The following is a 15,146-nucleotide window of genomic DNA, read 5'->3' as shown; positions in this document are numbered from 1 at the left end:
TTATTCTTAAATTATTTGCATATTTTTACTAATTTCTATAAATAAATCTTTTTTATTATAAATACACCTATTTTTAAATTTTAAAATAAATTATTATATTTTAAAAGTTTTTATTTTAAAAATAGCTTTACATGAAAACATACAAATTATTTATTAGTTATACTAATAAATACTATACTAAATACACTATACTAAAAATACTATACTATACTAAATATATTTTATATATATATATATCTATATATATATAAAATAAACTATTTCTTTTACTTTATTCTAAAAGAGAGTACCACTTCTAACGGAAATTATCGAAAGTCCCTCCCAGTTAAACTCATTTTGATTGTTCCCACTAGAAACAGACTTCTCTCACTCTCGACAAATGTGGTCTATTTTTGGTTTTTCAGCATCAGGTAAATGGAAATTCGTCCATAACTGGGTCTCCTCTATGTGATTATTTGTGGGCCTGATATTTCTGAGACTAATAGATTTTTAGCCTGCTGGCAGCTGCTGCATTTTCCCAAGGAAAAATTCCTCAAGAAAGTTTCTTCTCAAAACAATCCTGGCAAACAACTCTCCTTTCTCAAAACAATCTTTCTCCAGGTGGTGTTTTGCTGTTTCTCTGGTTTAACCCATGGGATTAGAGAGGTGTCGTTCCTATTCACCAACCATGTTAAGTCTCTGTGGGAACCCCTTATAAAAGGTAGTAAGAGTTAAAAAATAAAGCTTCTTTTTCTGTGCTCTTAGCCTTTTGAAATACTTGGAGTCTTTCTTTCACATCCTACAGTGACAATTATTGCTGTGCAAAGAGCAGGGTTCATCTGGAGGTGCCCAGCTGGTGTCTCTGCACAGGTCAAGTGACCCAAATGTGCAGGGGAAGGAATGTGTCCAGTGTGTCTTGTGTGTCCACCCAGACAGCCTGGGACTGCAGCTGCCCCATCCCTGAGCAGCACACGTGGCTTTAACCCACCCCATTTTTGCTGTAGGCTATCATGGAATTGCTTTGGTGCAGCTCTGTTATAATGCAGTGAATTCCAGAGCACTTCAGCCCGGAATAAAGGTATCAAATGTGTTTTCTGCACACACAGCTGGCTGCCCTGCAGCGAGACACAGAGAGCCAGTTTTCCAAGGTGGAACAGCTCCTGCTATGAATAATATTTATTTTACATAAGAAATAGACTTTCTCTATTAGAAATTGTCCTTATATCCCATGGAGGGAAATGTGGAGCTGCTTGTTTGTGGTTGCTTGTGTTATTCCACATTTGGGGTTGTCATTGGTGTGCTACTGATCTGCAGATTTTGTGGCTTCAAGTAGGTTCTTGCCCCACCAAAATTTCTTCTTTATCTCATAAGCCATGCCCTAGAACTGAAATTTGTGTCCTGTGTGTTCTTTCTCCTTTTTGGGTGTTAAAAAGACTCTTGAATTTTTAGTTCCTCCAATATGAGCAGGGAAATGAGTCCACTTAGTGGAATATTGAGAGCAGGAATATTGAAAATAGGAAGTTAAGGCCTTGTGTCTCTGCTGTGAAATGTATTTTCCATGGGGCTTTGGTTAAGTCTCAAAAGAATCAGACTTTTGAAAGATTTTAATTGCTTCAGATCTCCACTGTGTTTCTATTTTCTGTAGCAATGCAGTAGCAAAAGCAGATGATTTCATTAAATGAAAGAAAAACCAAACCCCTTAATTTTGAATGTAAATTTTTATTACAGGACACTTTTCTCAAGGCTTTAATGCCTAGGCAAACACATGAAAAAACGCTTTCCTTATTTCAGTTACACTTATTTGAGGTGCTGAAGGTTTTGGGACACCTTTAGGAATTTTTCATTTCTCTTGGCGTGCTGTAAAAGCAGCCTGGTTTTGTTTGATTTGCTACAAGTGTCAACACAGCAGGGATGGAGAAAAGGGTATTTTTACCCCTGATAAGTGATGTGTTGCAGATCTATCCTGGTCAAAACAGAGGCATAAGGTCAGCCATTGTCTTTCTCCTCAAGCCTGAATTTCAGTTGTGTTTGACAGATGAGGCAGTCAGAGCATATTTGGTTGTTTGTGTATAAGGGACACCTCATTATATTTAATGAGCAGTGTCGAACTAATATGAGATTTCCAGTAAGAGGGGGTGATTCACATATGCTTCAAAATGAGAATAACATTCTCTAAATGATGACCAAAATAAAGCCTGGATTGTTAATTTAAATGAAGAGTGTATTATTCTCAGTACAGGTAACTCCCATGGCTAAAGCAAAGTTTGTTTCCATCTTAGAAAAACTTTTCCGTCACAGAATAAGGCAGGTGTGTAGATAAACAAAACTATGTTTCCATAGAAGCAGGACTTTCCCATCACCAAAGCTAATGCAGGGTGATAATTGAATGAATTATTTCACAAAGCAGATGTGTCTCCACCAGAATTTTGTCACTCGTATCAAAACCCACTCTAGAATATATCAGCATTGAAATGGTTCTGATTTACACATGACCAAATGGCTTCAACAGGAATAACTTTTTTCACCTCTGTTCTTGACTCCTCTAAAGGTAACAGGAGTCTCCATCCTATAAAAACACCTGTGGCCCAGGCAGAGGGAGGGCCCAGGAGCAAAGCTGGGGCTGAGATTAATCTCTGCAGTTAATGGATCGATCAGAAATTGGGCAGTGTGAGGCTCTGCCTCTCCACCTATGGAACAATTACAGGAGTAGCAACACCCAGAGTAATTAAATCAAGTTTCAGCAGCAATTTCCATTACCCAGATGTTGTATCTGAGCATGCATCACCAGCTTGGAAGTTTTTCCTCTGAAATACCCAATTCCCCTTAGCCAGCTCCATTTTAGCTGGGTTTGTTCTTCCTAAGTGCACAAAGTGATTTTTAGGGTGACATTTACAGGCACTGAGGACAGACTACTCTTGAGCAGATGTTTGTGTGAATGCCGTTGACCTTTACATTTCTTAAATTTATTCCTTGAGTTCATTATTTGATTAAACAGTTGTTCATTAACTGAAAGTTCCAGCATGTTTCTTAGATTTTTTATATATTACTGCCAATGTGAGAAAATATTTTTCTGCTTAAGGCATGTATTTTAGAAATAATTACCTTCAATACTACTGATGATGACAGTAGTCTGATGATAGAAATAACATACATAAAGGAAGTAAGTATTACAGCGTGATTTAAAATTTATCTGAGAATTATATAAAAATTATTTCTTAAGTTCACCTGTAAAGAGTTTCAGTTTTTCAGCATTTTTGTGACGTTATTTTGTAGGAAGACAAATATACCTGAAATTACCATTCCCTATTTCAGATAAACTTGGCTTGAAACAAGCATCCAATTAATTTTACTTTTTGTATTTAGGGCTGACCCCATTTTATACCCTCAACCTTAGTATAAAAACCAACTAAATGACAAGAAACTCGAGCACTTTTCTGGTCACCACGGTGGATTACAGATTGTCACTCCAGTGGTGTTTCCAACCCTTATTGTGACAAATCGACACCAGAATTCAGCCACCCTATTCCCATGACAAGTTCTAAGAAATTTTCTTTGCCAAGAGAGATGGTTTGTGCTGCTGAAGAGTGACCAGGACTTTCATTCAAATATTGAAGAACTGCAAGAAAACCTGGTAAAAAGAAAGAAAAACAAAACAAAGAGGACAGTTCTTGAAGGATGTAGGGAAATTGCAAGTTGCAGGGCGTTGTAGTTTGGGGAGACTGGCATCTCTCAGTCCAAGTTTAGCCAAAATGCTGGAAAAAAAATGAGGAGGACGTGTTTCGTGCTTTTTTATTGAGAACAGGAAATCAAAATTTATTGCCAGTGAATCATCTAAGCTATGGCTGAGCTGATTCCATGTCTGGAAGGGGAAATTAGGAAAGTCAAAAAAAGAGCGTAAAAGTTGGTTATGAAATGGTGGCAGTGAAATAATAGTTGGATTCTGATCATAATCCACTGACCATGAAAAGTGTATTTCACTGACTGTGTGAAATATATTGATCACAGATATTATAGTGAGATCACAGATATTATAATGAAATCACAGAAATTATAGTGAAGCAGGAAAAATAAAAACCTGATAGGATTTCTCTCCTACCATTTTTGTTTTAAAAAATCCACCCCAAAAAAATCAAAAAGATTGAATTTTTTGGTATTGGTGCACTTTCTTTTAGGTAGGCACGTATTCATGATATTCTCTATATTTTAAATTTTGCCTGTGGATGGGTGTCTGTAGCCACTGTATATTTGATCAGTTGGTTCCAGCAAAGGTGATGGAGAACTCCTATGTGGGCTTCACTCATTGTAAGGCCTAAAAGACCACTCCTGTGACAATGCCAGCCTGATATTTTAAGAAAGTTTGAAGCAAAACTTGCCGACTCTATCTGAATTAATTTTACATCCCTTGTGAGTTGCTTCTCCAAGAAATTAAATAGGTGAATCCAGTAACATTTATTATATATACAATATATGCATCCACAAATGAGAGTTATCAGTGCTTTAGCTGTTGAGTCAGGTTAAGTGCACTGTAATGTCACATTCCTTGGCTTCTGCTTTTACACTGACTGAGGATCAAACCTGCAGCTGCTGCTGCTTGGCACTAAGCAAAATGTTTTTCCTTTTCCTTAGCTCCTTATAAATGTGGAAATCACAAGAACCACAAACAGCAGTAAATTATTCAATGTGTTGGTGAAGTACTCTTGACCTTTCCTTCTCCTCTGCTTACCTGCATTCCCTAGTGGTGCTTTTGGCCACTCATTTAATCAGCCATTGCTGTTAGACACCAGGGGATGATAAGAAAAAAATCCTCATGAAGAAATCACTATTTAGAAAAGTGCTGTGAGATTTGAAGAATATGAAGCATATTCAGAGAAGTAGTTACATTTCTGTTCCTAATCTGTAGAACTTCCTACTCTGTGAAACAGAATAATTGTGTTAGAAAGAAAAGGTGTTTTTTTTTTTTTTTTTTTTTTTTTTTTTTTTTTTTTTTTTTTGTTTTGTTTTGTTTTGTTTTGTTTTGTTTTTTAGTTTTTTGTTCTGATGTTCTGCTTAGAAATCTGGACTTAAAGGCCTTAAGTCTTGCCTACTGCTTTTCTTTAGAACTTCACTTCTTTATATTAATGACTCACTGGATATAATTTGGGTTTTTCTTCCATTTGAGAACCTTTGGGAAAGTGTAAAGACAGCCTGTTATGGGAAATTGATGAGCTAACTGCTTATGGGTCTGTGGCTACCAAAACTGGGAGACCTAGATTGTTGAACAATGTGGAAATTGTTTCAAATTCACACAGAAGGAAATTTGACACATTCAGGGTCATGTTGGACGGGACTCTGAGAAAAGAGATCTGGTGGAAGATGTCCCTGCTCATTGCAGGTGGGACCAGATGGTCTGTAAAGGTCCCTTTCAACCCAAAACTTTCACCCATGACACAAAGATGAGCAAATCTGGATGTCTTGTCCATTTGCAAAGACCTGGGAGTTCTGCCCTACATCTTCCTGAGCTGAAGGAAAGCCAGGACAGTAGGAGCAGGACTGAAAGGTGTGATCAGGTAAATGCTGCTGCTGCTGAGCTAAAGAGCTGGGATTTCCCTGTGGACATCCTGGGAGTCACTGCTGCTCCTCAGGATCATCTCAGGCAAGTGTCAGCCCCTCTGTGTTTACAGTGTAAGTGATTTTGAAAGCTTTACTGCTCTGTGCAATTTGCCTTTGGACAGGATTCAGCTTTTTTCGTTTGACACTTCAACTGTTTTTTATCTTGAACTTTCTCATGAATTTTTATTAAGGAAAACTCTCTCGAGAGAGGAGTTGAAAGACAAAAGTGGGGACCCGAGTGGCCTTCAGACTGAAAGATTAGAGAGAAATGGCAAAGCCTTTGGGAGAGCTGGGAACTCTACCAGGGGCAGCCTCAAAAAGTCATGAAAATTGGCAACATTGCGAGAAGGGATTGTCTGCAAGGTTCCCACTGCTCCTTGACTTTATCATGACTAAACTGGTGAAAACTTGAGATTTTCCCTTGCTTGTGTTTGTTGCCAAATTTGAGAAATGATGCTAAAGCCAGTAGAGGGAGAGTTTTGTGGTGAGAGGCTCTTTAGACAGGAGGCATTGCCACAGAGGGAGGCAGGAGCAGCCTTGGAGACCTTGGCTGATGGATCCAGATTGTGCTGCCAAGAAAGCTCATTCAGCTTTGAAGTTTTATAAAAATGCAGCCTGAGGCTGGAGCTTTCATTGTGCAATTAAGAATCAGGTATTAAAACAGCAACATGGATTTCAGAACTGACCGAAAACTTTGGGGTTTGGAGTTTCTGCATGAAGAGAGCAAAATGTTGTCTTGTAGGATGTAACTGCCTTATTGGAACGAGACATTTCATTCAACCAGTGATTTTTTATTAAACTGTCAGGACAACCTGAATGAGAAGTAGTGATTGAAATATTTTTCTGTTTCACAGTTCCTAATGCACTACAAAACTGGAATTCTTTGTTATTGTTAGATTTTTGGTTGGTTGGTTTGGTTTTGTTTCATTTGTTTGTGGGTGTTGTGGCTTGTTTTGTGAGGCTTTTTTTCTCTTCCAAAAACGTCTTGGACCAGGAGCTTTGGGAGAGGGGGAAAGGCTCTATCTGACCTTGGTGGTGACTGAGCTTGGGGAAGAGAGTTGCAGAGACTGTAGGAGGAAGCAGAGGAAGGAGAGTGATCCCTGGGAAGCTGCAGCTCCTGCAGGGAGAGCACTGAGCAGATCAGAGAGCAGAAGGGAAGAGAAAGCACAGGTGTGGTGGGCAGAGTTTCCCCGGGGCCAGAGGCCACTGTGGAGAGTTCACTGCAGCTCAGGAAGTGCTCAACTGCCTGAAGTTCAGAAAGAAAGAAATGCTCCCAATAATGCAGCAGAAAAAGAATTCTTGTGTGCAAACCACCTTTATTTTTTGTTCTTTCTGAGAGCATAGTATGAAGCTTTCTCTAAGAGAAAGCAAACCCCAACACCAACAACCTACTAGCTCATATTTCGAGTTATACCTGGGGTTTGATGTCTAATTTTGAAGTTACAAGATTTTGGTGTTATTGAGAGTTCATTACCTGCGGACTGTGTTTGCAAATTCACTCTGTTCTGTTTGATAAAGCCTGGACTGAGAAGTGACTGAGTACAGATGATGTCTATCATCTATATCTTTAGAGATATCATTATGTATCTTTAGAGAAAATTCTCTAAAGACATTTGAAGTGTGGCTTCTTATTGGTCGTGTGCAAGTATTCAGGGTAAACCAGACCCTGCTAAAAGCTGATGATTTAATCAGTTTAGGATTTTAGACTCACCTGCTAAGGTTTATAACTTGTTTACACAAGTAGGAAATGAATATGGGCTGTCTACTGCCCCTGAAATAAGTGCAGTAACCTGAAAGATTAAATATGTGCTTTTGTAAGTTATCATTAATTGCTGGAAAATGTATTAGAATCTGGTGGTTCATGGTAATTTTGCCTAAAGATGCAGGGAATGGGAGCAATAACAGAATACCTGGAAGTTTTTCTAATTGGTCTTTTTCTCTTTTAGGAAATCTTAAAGCTAGAAGGCAACCCTGGAATTCCAAGGCAAAAAAGGGCTATTTTAACAACTCCAATATTAATTCCTGAAAATCAAAGACCTCCGTTCCCCAGAGTAGTTGGCAAGGTAAGTCAACACAACTGGATCAAATTTTGATATCAAATAACTGACCTATTGCTCCTATAGTTTTACAGTGCCTATCACATTGGTAGCAAGATTCCAGACTCCTTCTTACCCTCTTTCGTCCCTTCTGCTTGTGAACACTGAATTTTTGGATCTCAGGCAGCCTGATTCTCTCTGTAGAAGCTCCTTCATTAAGAATTTTTTAAGGGGATTTAAGGGTGGGAGTTCTGGTGACTGAGGCTCCTCAGGCACAAGGAGACAAACCAGACCCTGTTTGTACTGCAATGTTTTCCTGGCATCTTTTCATCCTGATTTGTTCCCGTTCCTGGAGAGCTACTCGGGGATCACAGGGGCCTTGGAGGATGTACAAAGACAGAAATGTGAGAACATCTGGCAGGGCCGTTTCTCAAAGGCCCTGAGAAGCCTGTCCTCAACTAATATTTAAATTATAGGAACTGCAAAAGATCAACACTTTTAAATACTTTGAGCTGTCATAATTTTTACAATATTTAATGTTTGGGTTTTTTTTTCAGCATAGCTCAAATTTAGGTATCCAGATGATTAATGTGGCTGGAGTATATTGCAAACAGAAAGAGAGGTTATGTATGTATCAGGGGAGACAAAAAATTTAGAGGTATTAAAAACAATGGAATGACATATTTTAGGTCAGCTGTGGAAATTTGCAACTGAATGTTGGACAAAGCACAAATAAAAAGGTTTGGAGTCTCAGACACTGATTGTAGGGAAGAAAATCAGTAAAATTCGATGCTGAAAAGAAAAGCAGTTATTTCAGGTCTTTTTGACTTGTCACAGATCTTCATACAATAGGCTGTGAGGTCTTGCCAACCACAAGGAATGTTTGTACTAACTCAGAGTGTTGGTTCCTGTGCCTGTTCCTGATCCTGCACAAACTGGAGAAAAATTGTTCATTTCCCTCCCTTAAATTTAGATAGTTATTGTCAATTTACCACCATGTGATCCTGTCTGGACATGGAAATCAGGTTTCCAGGCTGTTATTTTCCCTTCCTTTATTACTTTCCCTTCCTTTCCTCTGATTTAGCAAATTGCCAGTGTGGTTTATTAACCTGTCCTGACTTCTTCTTGCTTTCCACCCCGTGCTGTGTTGGCTGGAATTGCACAAGGTTGTTGGGAAGTGCTTGCAGCAGCCAACAGGTGAAATGCTGATTAGCACTTAGTGGGGAGCAGGGCAGATGTGTGGAAAGAGGAGAGCAGGGGGAGAGCAATTAATTGAGTTCTATTTCATAGTTAGGCAACAATGCCATAAAGAAAAAAAAAATAGGAATTTTAGAGCACTTCTTTCATGAAGTTTTGTTTTATATATATATATATCAGGAAGGAGACACCGCACTAGACAAGTGAAAACTGTGTTTTCAAATTAATTACAAAAATTCCAATTAGTATTTAGCTTAACAAGGAAGTACATGTATCAAGCATGTTCCCTGTGCTGTTACTGGCTTGCCCCACTCAGGAATTGGATTATTGCCTTGCCATTTCCACACCCTTCACTAGGGTAGCTCTTAATTAAATAACTATCCTAGACCTGCTGTGTTTGTAGGTGGAGAAGTCTCACCTTTTAGCAGGATTTAAGATTTTGCATATCATGCTTGGTGCCTGAGGGACAGCACCGAGATGAAAACATTTTAATACAACCTTGGTAATGTGGGCCTTGGTGGCCAGATGGCCCAGGCTACAACCCTTGACTGTTATTGATGTGTTTCCTTTAGCTCTTGCTGATAGAGCACTGGGATGTGATATTCAATTTTTAGTCTCTCTCCATATGTTACTTTTCCGGTTTATTTGTCCACATGAAGTCAAATGAAGCACAAAACAGTGGGATGCAGGATTATTTTGTACTTCCACTGGCAGGTTATTCTCCACTACACCATGGAAATGTTTTCTAAGTCTAACTTGGAGTGGTGGTTTTGCACATCTACCAAACAATCTTTTGACACCCTTTACCTGATGATGATGCTTTTAGAAGTTTAATCCTCACACTAATGCAGGCCCCAAAGAGCACAAAGGGAATTGTGGAGATGCTCAACAAGTCCCAGCTCTTTTTCCACACATTAGAAAAGAAGAACACCTGCAAAGTGAGACTGTGCTTATCCAGGCTCAGAGGATTTGCTCTTCATGTTATTGATGGGCAAATGGTGACTCGAGGATTCTATTTTCCTGTTTAAAGGAATTGTCCTGCTTAAGAATGAGTATTGTTGGCATGTAAAATCTGAAAGCCTTGAGTTGCCTGGTGGAAATTGGCAGGACATTTTATGCTCAGTGAAGGGCAGAACATAGAGAGAGGTACACAGGAGTCTTTGTAGGAAATCACTGAATAAATCAAACCCAAACTTTATTTTTTTCCCCATAAGAATTTTTGTTGTTGTTGTTGTTTGTCTGTTTTGTCCTTTGGAAGGGGGGTGGGGGCGGGGGGTGGATCAGGTATTTTGGATCAGAAACTTTCTATACTTCATGCCTCTGCTCTGGCTGTTAGCTGCAGTTACATGGCAGGACTGACCCCAGCAAAAACTCATGACTAGAAGTGGGCCAGGCTTGCAAATAGGATAAAAATATTTAAGATCTATGAGGAAATTTTTTTTTCCTCCTCTAAGATGTGAATTTAAGGCAAAAACCAAATCCATCTTGTCTGCTAAAGCAGCAGTAGTAAAACACTCAAAGAAGGGAGGAAGCTGAAGAAAACTGGATGTAAAAAGCTGCTGGAAGCTGCTAGTTTTGAGTGGCTATCTTAGTGCAACTATTTATATACAATAAATTACATGCTTCACAGAAGAGAATTGTCATGGACTAAAGAAGCAGCTGTAAAAAAATGTCAAACCTCAGGCAAAAAATTGAAGTGTCAAAAGAGATGATCATGATCTCTCAAGCCTGAGAAGAGAACGCAAAGAGAAGGTTTGTAGGTTAGAGGAAGACGTGAGAAGCACAAGAGAGCAGCAACAGTGAAATAAAAGCTGAATTAAGAATTTTTTTTGGTACCACTGGAAAATTAAGCAGAAAATGAGAGGGAGTCTACAGGGAAGTGGAGAAGGAGAGGACCTGTCAAGCATGAGTGTCCAAGCCATGGTGCTTGCCCACAGAGAAGAGAAGGATGTGCAGAAACCTCAAATCCTTTCCACCACCAGGAGGGAGATCTGTGTGACTGCTCATCAGCTGCTTAGTTGGGAAAGGTCTGAATCCCAAATAGTGGCCCAAATCTTTGTTTTAGCTACTAAAAATGATGTGGAGGCAAAAGAATGTATTTCTCATGGAACAAGACATGGGGTGTACAGGAAAAACATACTGGATTTTAAAAAATTAATATTTTAATATCCAATTGCTTGTTTTTTAAATCATCACCACGTCAAATGCAATGATTGTACTGTGCCAGCTGTGGTCAGAAAAATAGAAAACAGGAAATGGTCATCAGCAAGTATTTTGACTTGTGCAGAAGACAAGAATGTTTTGGTGACAGCTGATGAAGTGGATGAGGAACTTTTTCAGAGAGAAGATGGAATTACAGAGACACAGGGAATTCTGATCCCTTGAATAAGTTTGATGACATATAAGGAGAGAATTCTGCTAAAGTATATCTCCATTTCCATGTGGAAAAGGCAAATCCACAGCTGAGGACAGAGAAACAAGAAGCAAACAAGGTAGAAAATGTACAGGTGGAAAAGGATGTTATTTATGAATAGCACTTAGGCAATAAATAAAGCTCTTTGAAATCCATCAAGAAACAAAGATTGGGTTTAGAGAAAAAATCAAGTTATGGTCCAGGTAAGGTAAGATTTGGCAGAAATATATATGAGCTCAATTTGTTCGGCCTAGCAAAAGCATTTTCTGTAAATCCAGATGATTTAAGTGAAAGGAATACACTGGCATAATAACTAATAGATATAAAAATTGGCATAAGATTAAAAGAAAAGTTTCTGGTACCTAGAGAAGAGGAATTAATTTCCAACAGCAGAGCACAAAATTTGATAAATATGTGATCACAGTTGCACAGTACAGCTGCTTCTGATCCTGACAGAACAGACACCTCAAGTTTTCCTGCTACTCTGGTGTTCCTGAAAATGTGCAAAACCCTGCTGAGCTGGGGCTGAATGGGGGGCTGGAGGTGTCAGAGTTTAACATCTGATTAAATTCATGGCTTGCATGGAGGAATGGCACACTCCTGACCTTCAGGGGAAAAGAAAAATACCAACCTACCTCTGCAATGAAAGAAATGAAAAGAGCAGCACTCCATTAAATTAAAGGGCTTTCATTGCCAGTACATGAATTATTGAGCTACAGCATATTAATTCTCATTAAAGGGTATGTATTTGATGTCCTAAAACAAACTATTAAGTGAAAACAGCACTTCAGATTTGTCTCTTTTCCTGGGAGGTGTCTCTTCAGCCCTCCCCTTTTTGAGAATACTGACATTCACATAAACAGTGCCAACAGAACATATTTGTTTCTTTCAGCTAATTGAATTTTATTGGAAAAATTTGTTAAAATACACCTGTTTACTTAAGACTTTCAGAAGAATCACACACGAGTTGCAAACGCCTTGGAAAACTGAAAACCAATAATTCACTGGAAATCAATAATTATTTTTCAGTGTTTGGTGTTGCTAATGAGAAGAAAAGCATTTTTAAGCATTTGGGGAATATTTTCTAATCTAGTTACTATGGTTACAAGTTTGTTGGAGATAAAGTGGTTATGTGGCAATGATGGAATCAAATTTTCTGAACAATATTGATATATCCAGTACCTAATTTCCTGCTTCATAATAAATCATGTTAATGACCTGAAGGAAAGCAGCAAACAGAAGAGATTTTCTGCTCTAAAGCTGCTCAGCAAAGTATGCTGCAGTTTAACTGCCACACTGCTTGTGTTAACTTCCATTTCAGAAGTTGATAATTTTAAACTGTGTTGCAAATTAAGACAGAGGTGAGAATGAAGTCTGTCCCTGCCAGTGAATTGCCTGTGGAAGGTAACTAAGATGAAATAAAACCCCAACAAGTCATTTTTCATTGGCAGGCTAACTTAATTGTGGGCTCAAGTTTAAAATATTTGGATTATTTTCAGGCATAACAGCTATTTCACTTAATGAATAGGGATGGAGAATAGGAATTGCCACTCCCTAACTCCATTCCCTGTGATTTTCATGAAACCAGAATGGATTTTTTTGTTAGCTTTCATGTTTACAGTCTGCCAAAATGATCCTGTATCCTGGGCTGACCAATGGGAAGCTGTTGTTGTCCACGTTGACTTTCTGGTCTTGTTTTAATTCAGTTGTTTGGTGTAGCCACCCAATCTGTCCTGGCTCTAGAATCTGTGTTCTTGTTGAATGTGTAGTTTTGAGCAAAAACTTGGTCTCTGCATTCTTAGTAGGGCCAAATTCTAAACTTAACAAGATGTAGATCCAAATTCTGTAATCTTGGATTGGTAAAATGGGATATTTGGATCCAGGATTTTTGTTTGCTTAGTCCCTTTAATTTGTAAAGTTTCTTCCTGCAAATCTACTTAGAGTAACACTTTATCTTAAGTAGGATGAGAGATGCAACAGACTTATCCAGCTTTATTTAGCAGAGTGCTGTGTTAATATGTTACCAGTAAAAACAAAAAACTGCCTAATATCAAAGTCAAGGGAAAGAACACAACCACAGACCTTCCTTTACATCAATTAAGATATTTATTTGATAGCTGTGAACTGATTCATACTGCTTCAAACATGATTGTTTTCCTGTTCCATTCCACATAATTCCTCTGGTTTCTTGTTATACAGTCAATTGTTAACAAGTTTATAATACAATACAATGCAATATCCAAATGAATGACATTTTAGGAACAAAATTATCTTATCCCTGCCAATTTACAAACTGGATACTGTCATACTGTCAACCTTGGTGCCTTCATTAATGGAAGACTTTAATAAAGGCATTTTGCAGACTGGTCTGCCCACAAATTTGATATTACCAGCTGTGGCTTGTTAAAATGGTATTAAGTAAAGATGGTTGGCAGAGCATTTCCAGAAGGAAAAATTATATGTGTTATATATGGCTCATCTGTAAGGTGGAGTAAATAGCTGTCACTCAGGGAACAACAGCGATTTTCTTCCTTCTCTCTCTAACTGCTGATTCTCTTCAATGATTAATTGAAGAGAATTTTAACCTTTTTGTGTTTTGCCCTTGTTTTTATCATGCATGGATGATTCCTGGTTTGTTTTTATTTTTTTTTTCCCTTGCATTTTAGGGTGATGTACAGTAACAGATCAATAGGGTGAATGAAGGAGTATGATGCTATTATCCATAATGACAGCTGTGTTTTAATTCAGGAAACATTTTCCCTTCTCATTTCCAAAACATCTGGTGCTCTTTTCCAGCTGCCCTCTAAAGGCACTTTTTCTTAACCTTTCTGATTTATCATCTTTATCACTTACTGTGCAACTCTGTTGGCTGAATTCAGAAATGGAATAAGCAAGATATGGTCTAGAGAGCAGAATCATGGAATGCTGAGGCTGGAAAGGATTTCTGGAGTACTTAATTTTGAAGTTAATGTCATTCTTTTCTATTGACCTATTTTTCTTCCTGGGTCAAATATATAAAAACACAAATTATTTCATTGTAATCAATGCCCCACTCTTGACCTAACATTTTCATTTACAAAACCCCCACATATTAAGCAATTTCCTTTTGCTTGTGTTTGGAAAAGAAGAGTTTAGTTTGATCCCTCTGCTTTGTCTAGAATGACTCACAAAGAGAAAAACCACTTTCTGCCACCGAAATTTTGCTTAAACAAAGGCAAATTAAGAATTCAGAGAACTGTATTTTTGGATCATCTTGCTTCCCAAAGTTCTGTATTTCACATTTTGAGAGCCTTGATTTTTGGTTTGGCCACGATGTTCCTTAAATTTATCTCAGGCTGTTAATGAATGATGGGGATTATTGGAATTTACACATTTGGGCTTTAAACACAGGACTCATACCCTCCCTGCTGTATCTATAAATGCATAATATACATGTGTACATCCACACATTCCAGAGGTGCACACCAATAAATGATTGCAGGCTTATACAACATATCCAGGCCTTCATGATCTCTCCTTTTGGTCAGTGCTATTCAATTTGTAGGTGGTTTTCTCCCACTTTAATCTATAAATTGATGTTATGAGCTCTTCTCACTGTCATTAGAAAGTCTGCTTTCCTATCCACAAATGTCCACTGCATTGCTGCTCTTCCACACTTTATTTCCCTGCCATGTTTCCATCTGAGTCATATTCCTGGAGAACGGGTGGATAACATGGGATAAACACCACAATAAATATTAATATTTATTGATATTTTCATTAATTAATTTTAACATTAATAAATATCAATACAAATTCTGTCTAAGAATTAAAATTACTGTTAAAATATTTACACAATTTTGCTGGTGCATTATTCCAGTAATATTCTTCAGCTTGAGCTGCAGTTTAAGCCCAGTCTTTGTAAGCTTGTGCTCATCCCTCAGCACTGCCAT

General features: G+C 38.1%; 1 protein-coding gene across 3 annotated transcripts in view; it reads left to right on the top strand.

Moving 5' to 3' along the window:
* CDH13 (cadherin 13) overlaps positions 1–15,146 on the top strand; it is a 444,776-nt gene that overhangs the window by 178,126 nt on the left and 251,504 nt on the right. For all 3 annotated transcript variants that reach the window (XM_066327533.1, XM_066327534.1, XM_066327532.1), the window contains one exon: positions 7,515–7,631. In XM_066327533.1, coding sequence (XP_066183630.1) covers positions 7,515–7,631 — 117 coding nt within the window. The remainder of the gene's footprint in view (positions 1–7,514; positions 7,632–15,146) is intronic.

This window comes from Sylvia atricapilla, chromosome 12 (genome assembly GCF_009819655.1).
Source record: "Sylvia atricapilla isolate bSylAtr1 chromosome 12, bSylAtr1.pri, whole genome shotgun sequence".
Taxonomy (NCBI): Eukaryota; Metazoa; Chordata; class Aves; order Passeriformes; family Sylviidae; genus Sylvia; species Sylvia atricapilla.
Note: the sequence above shows the minus strand (reverse complement) of the source record. Positions and strands in the feature narration are given on the sequence as shown.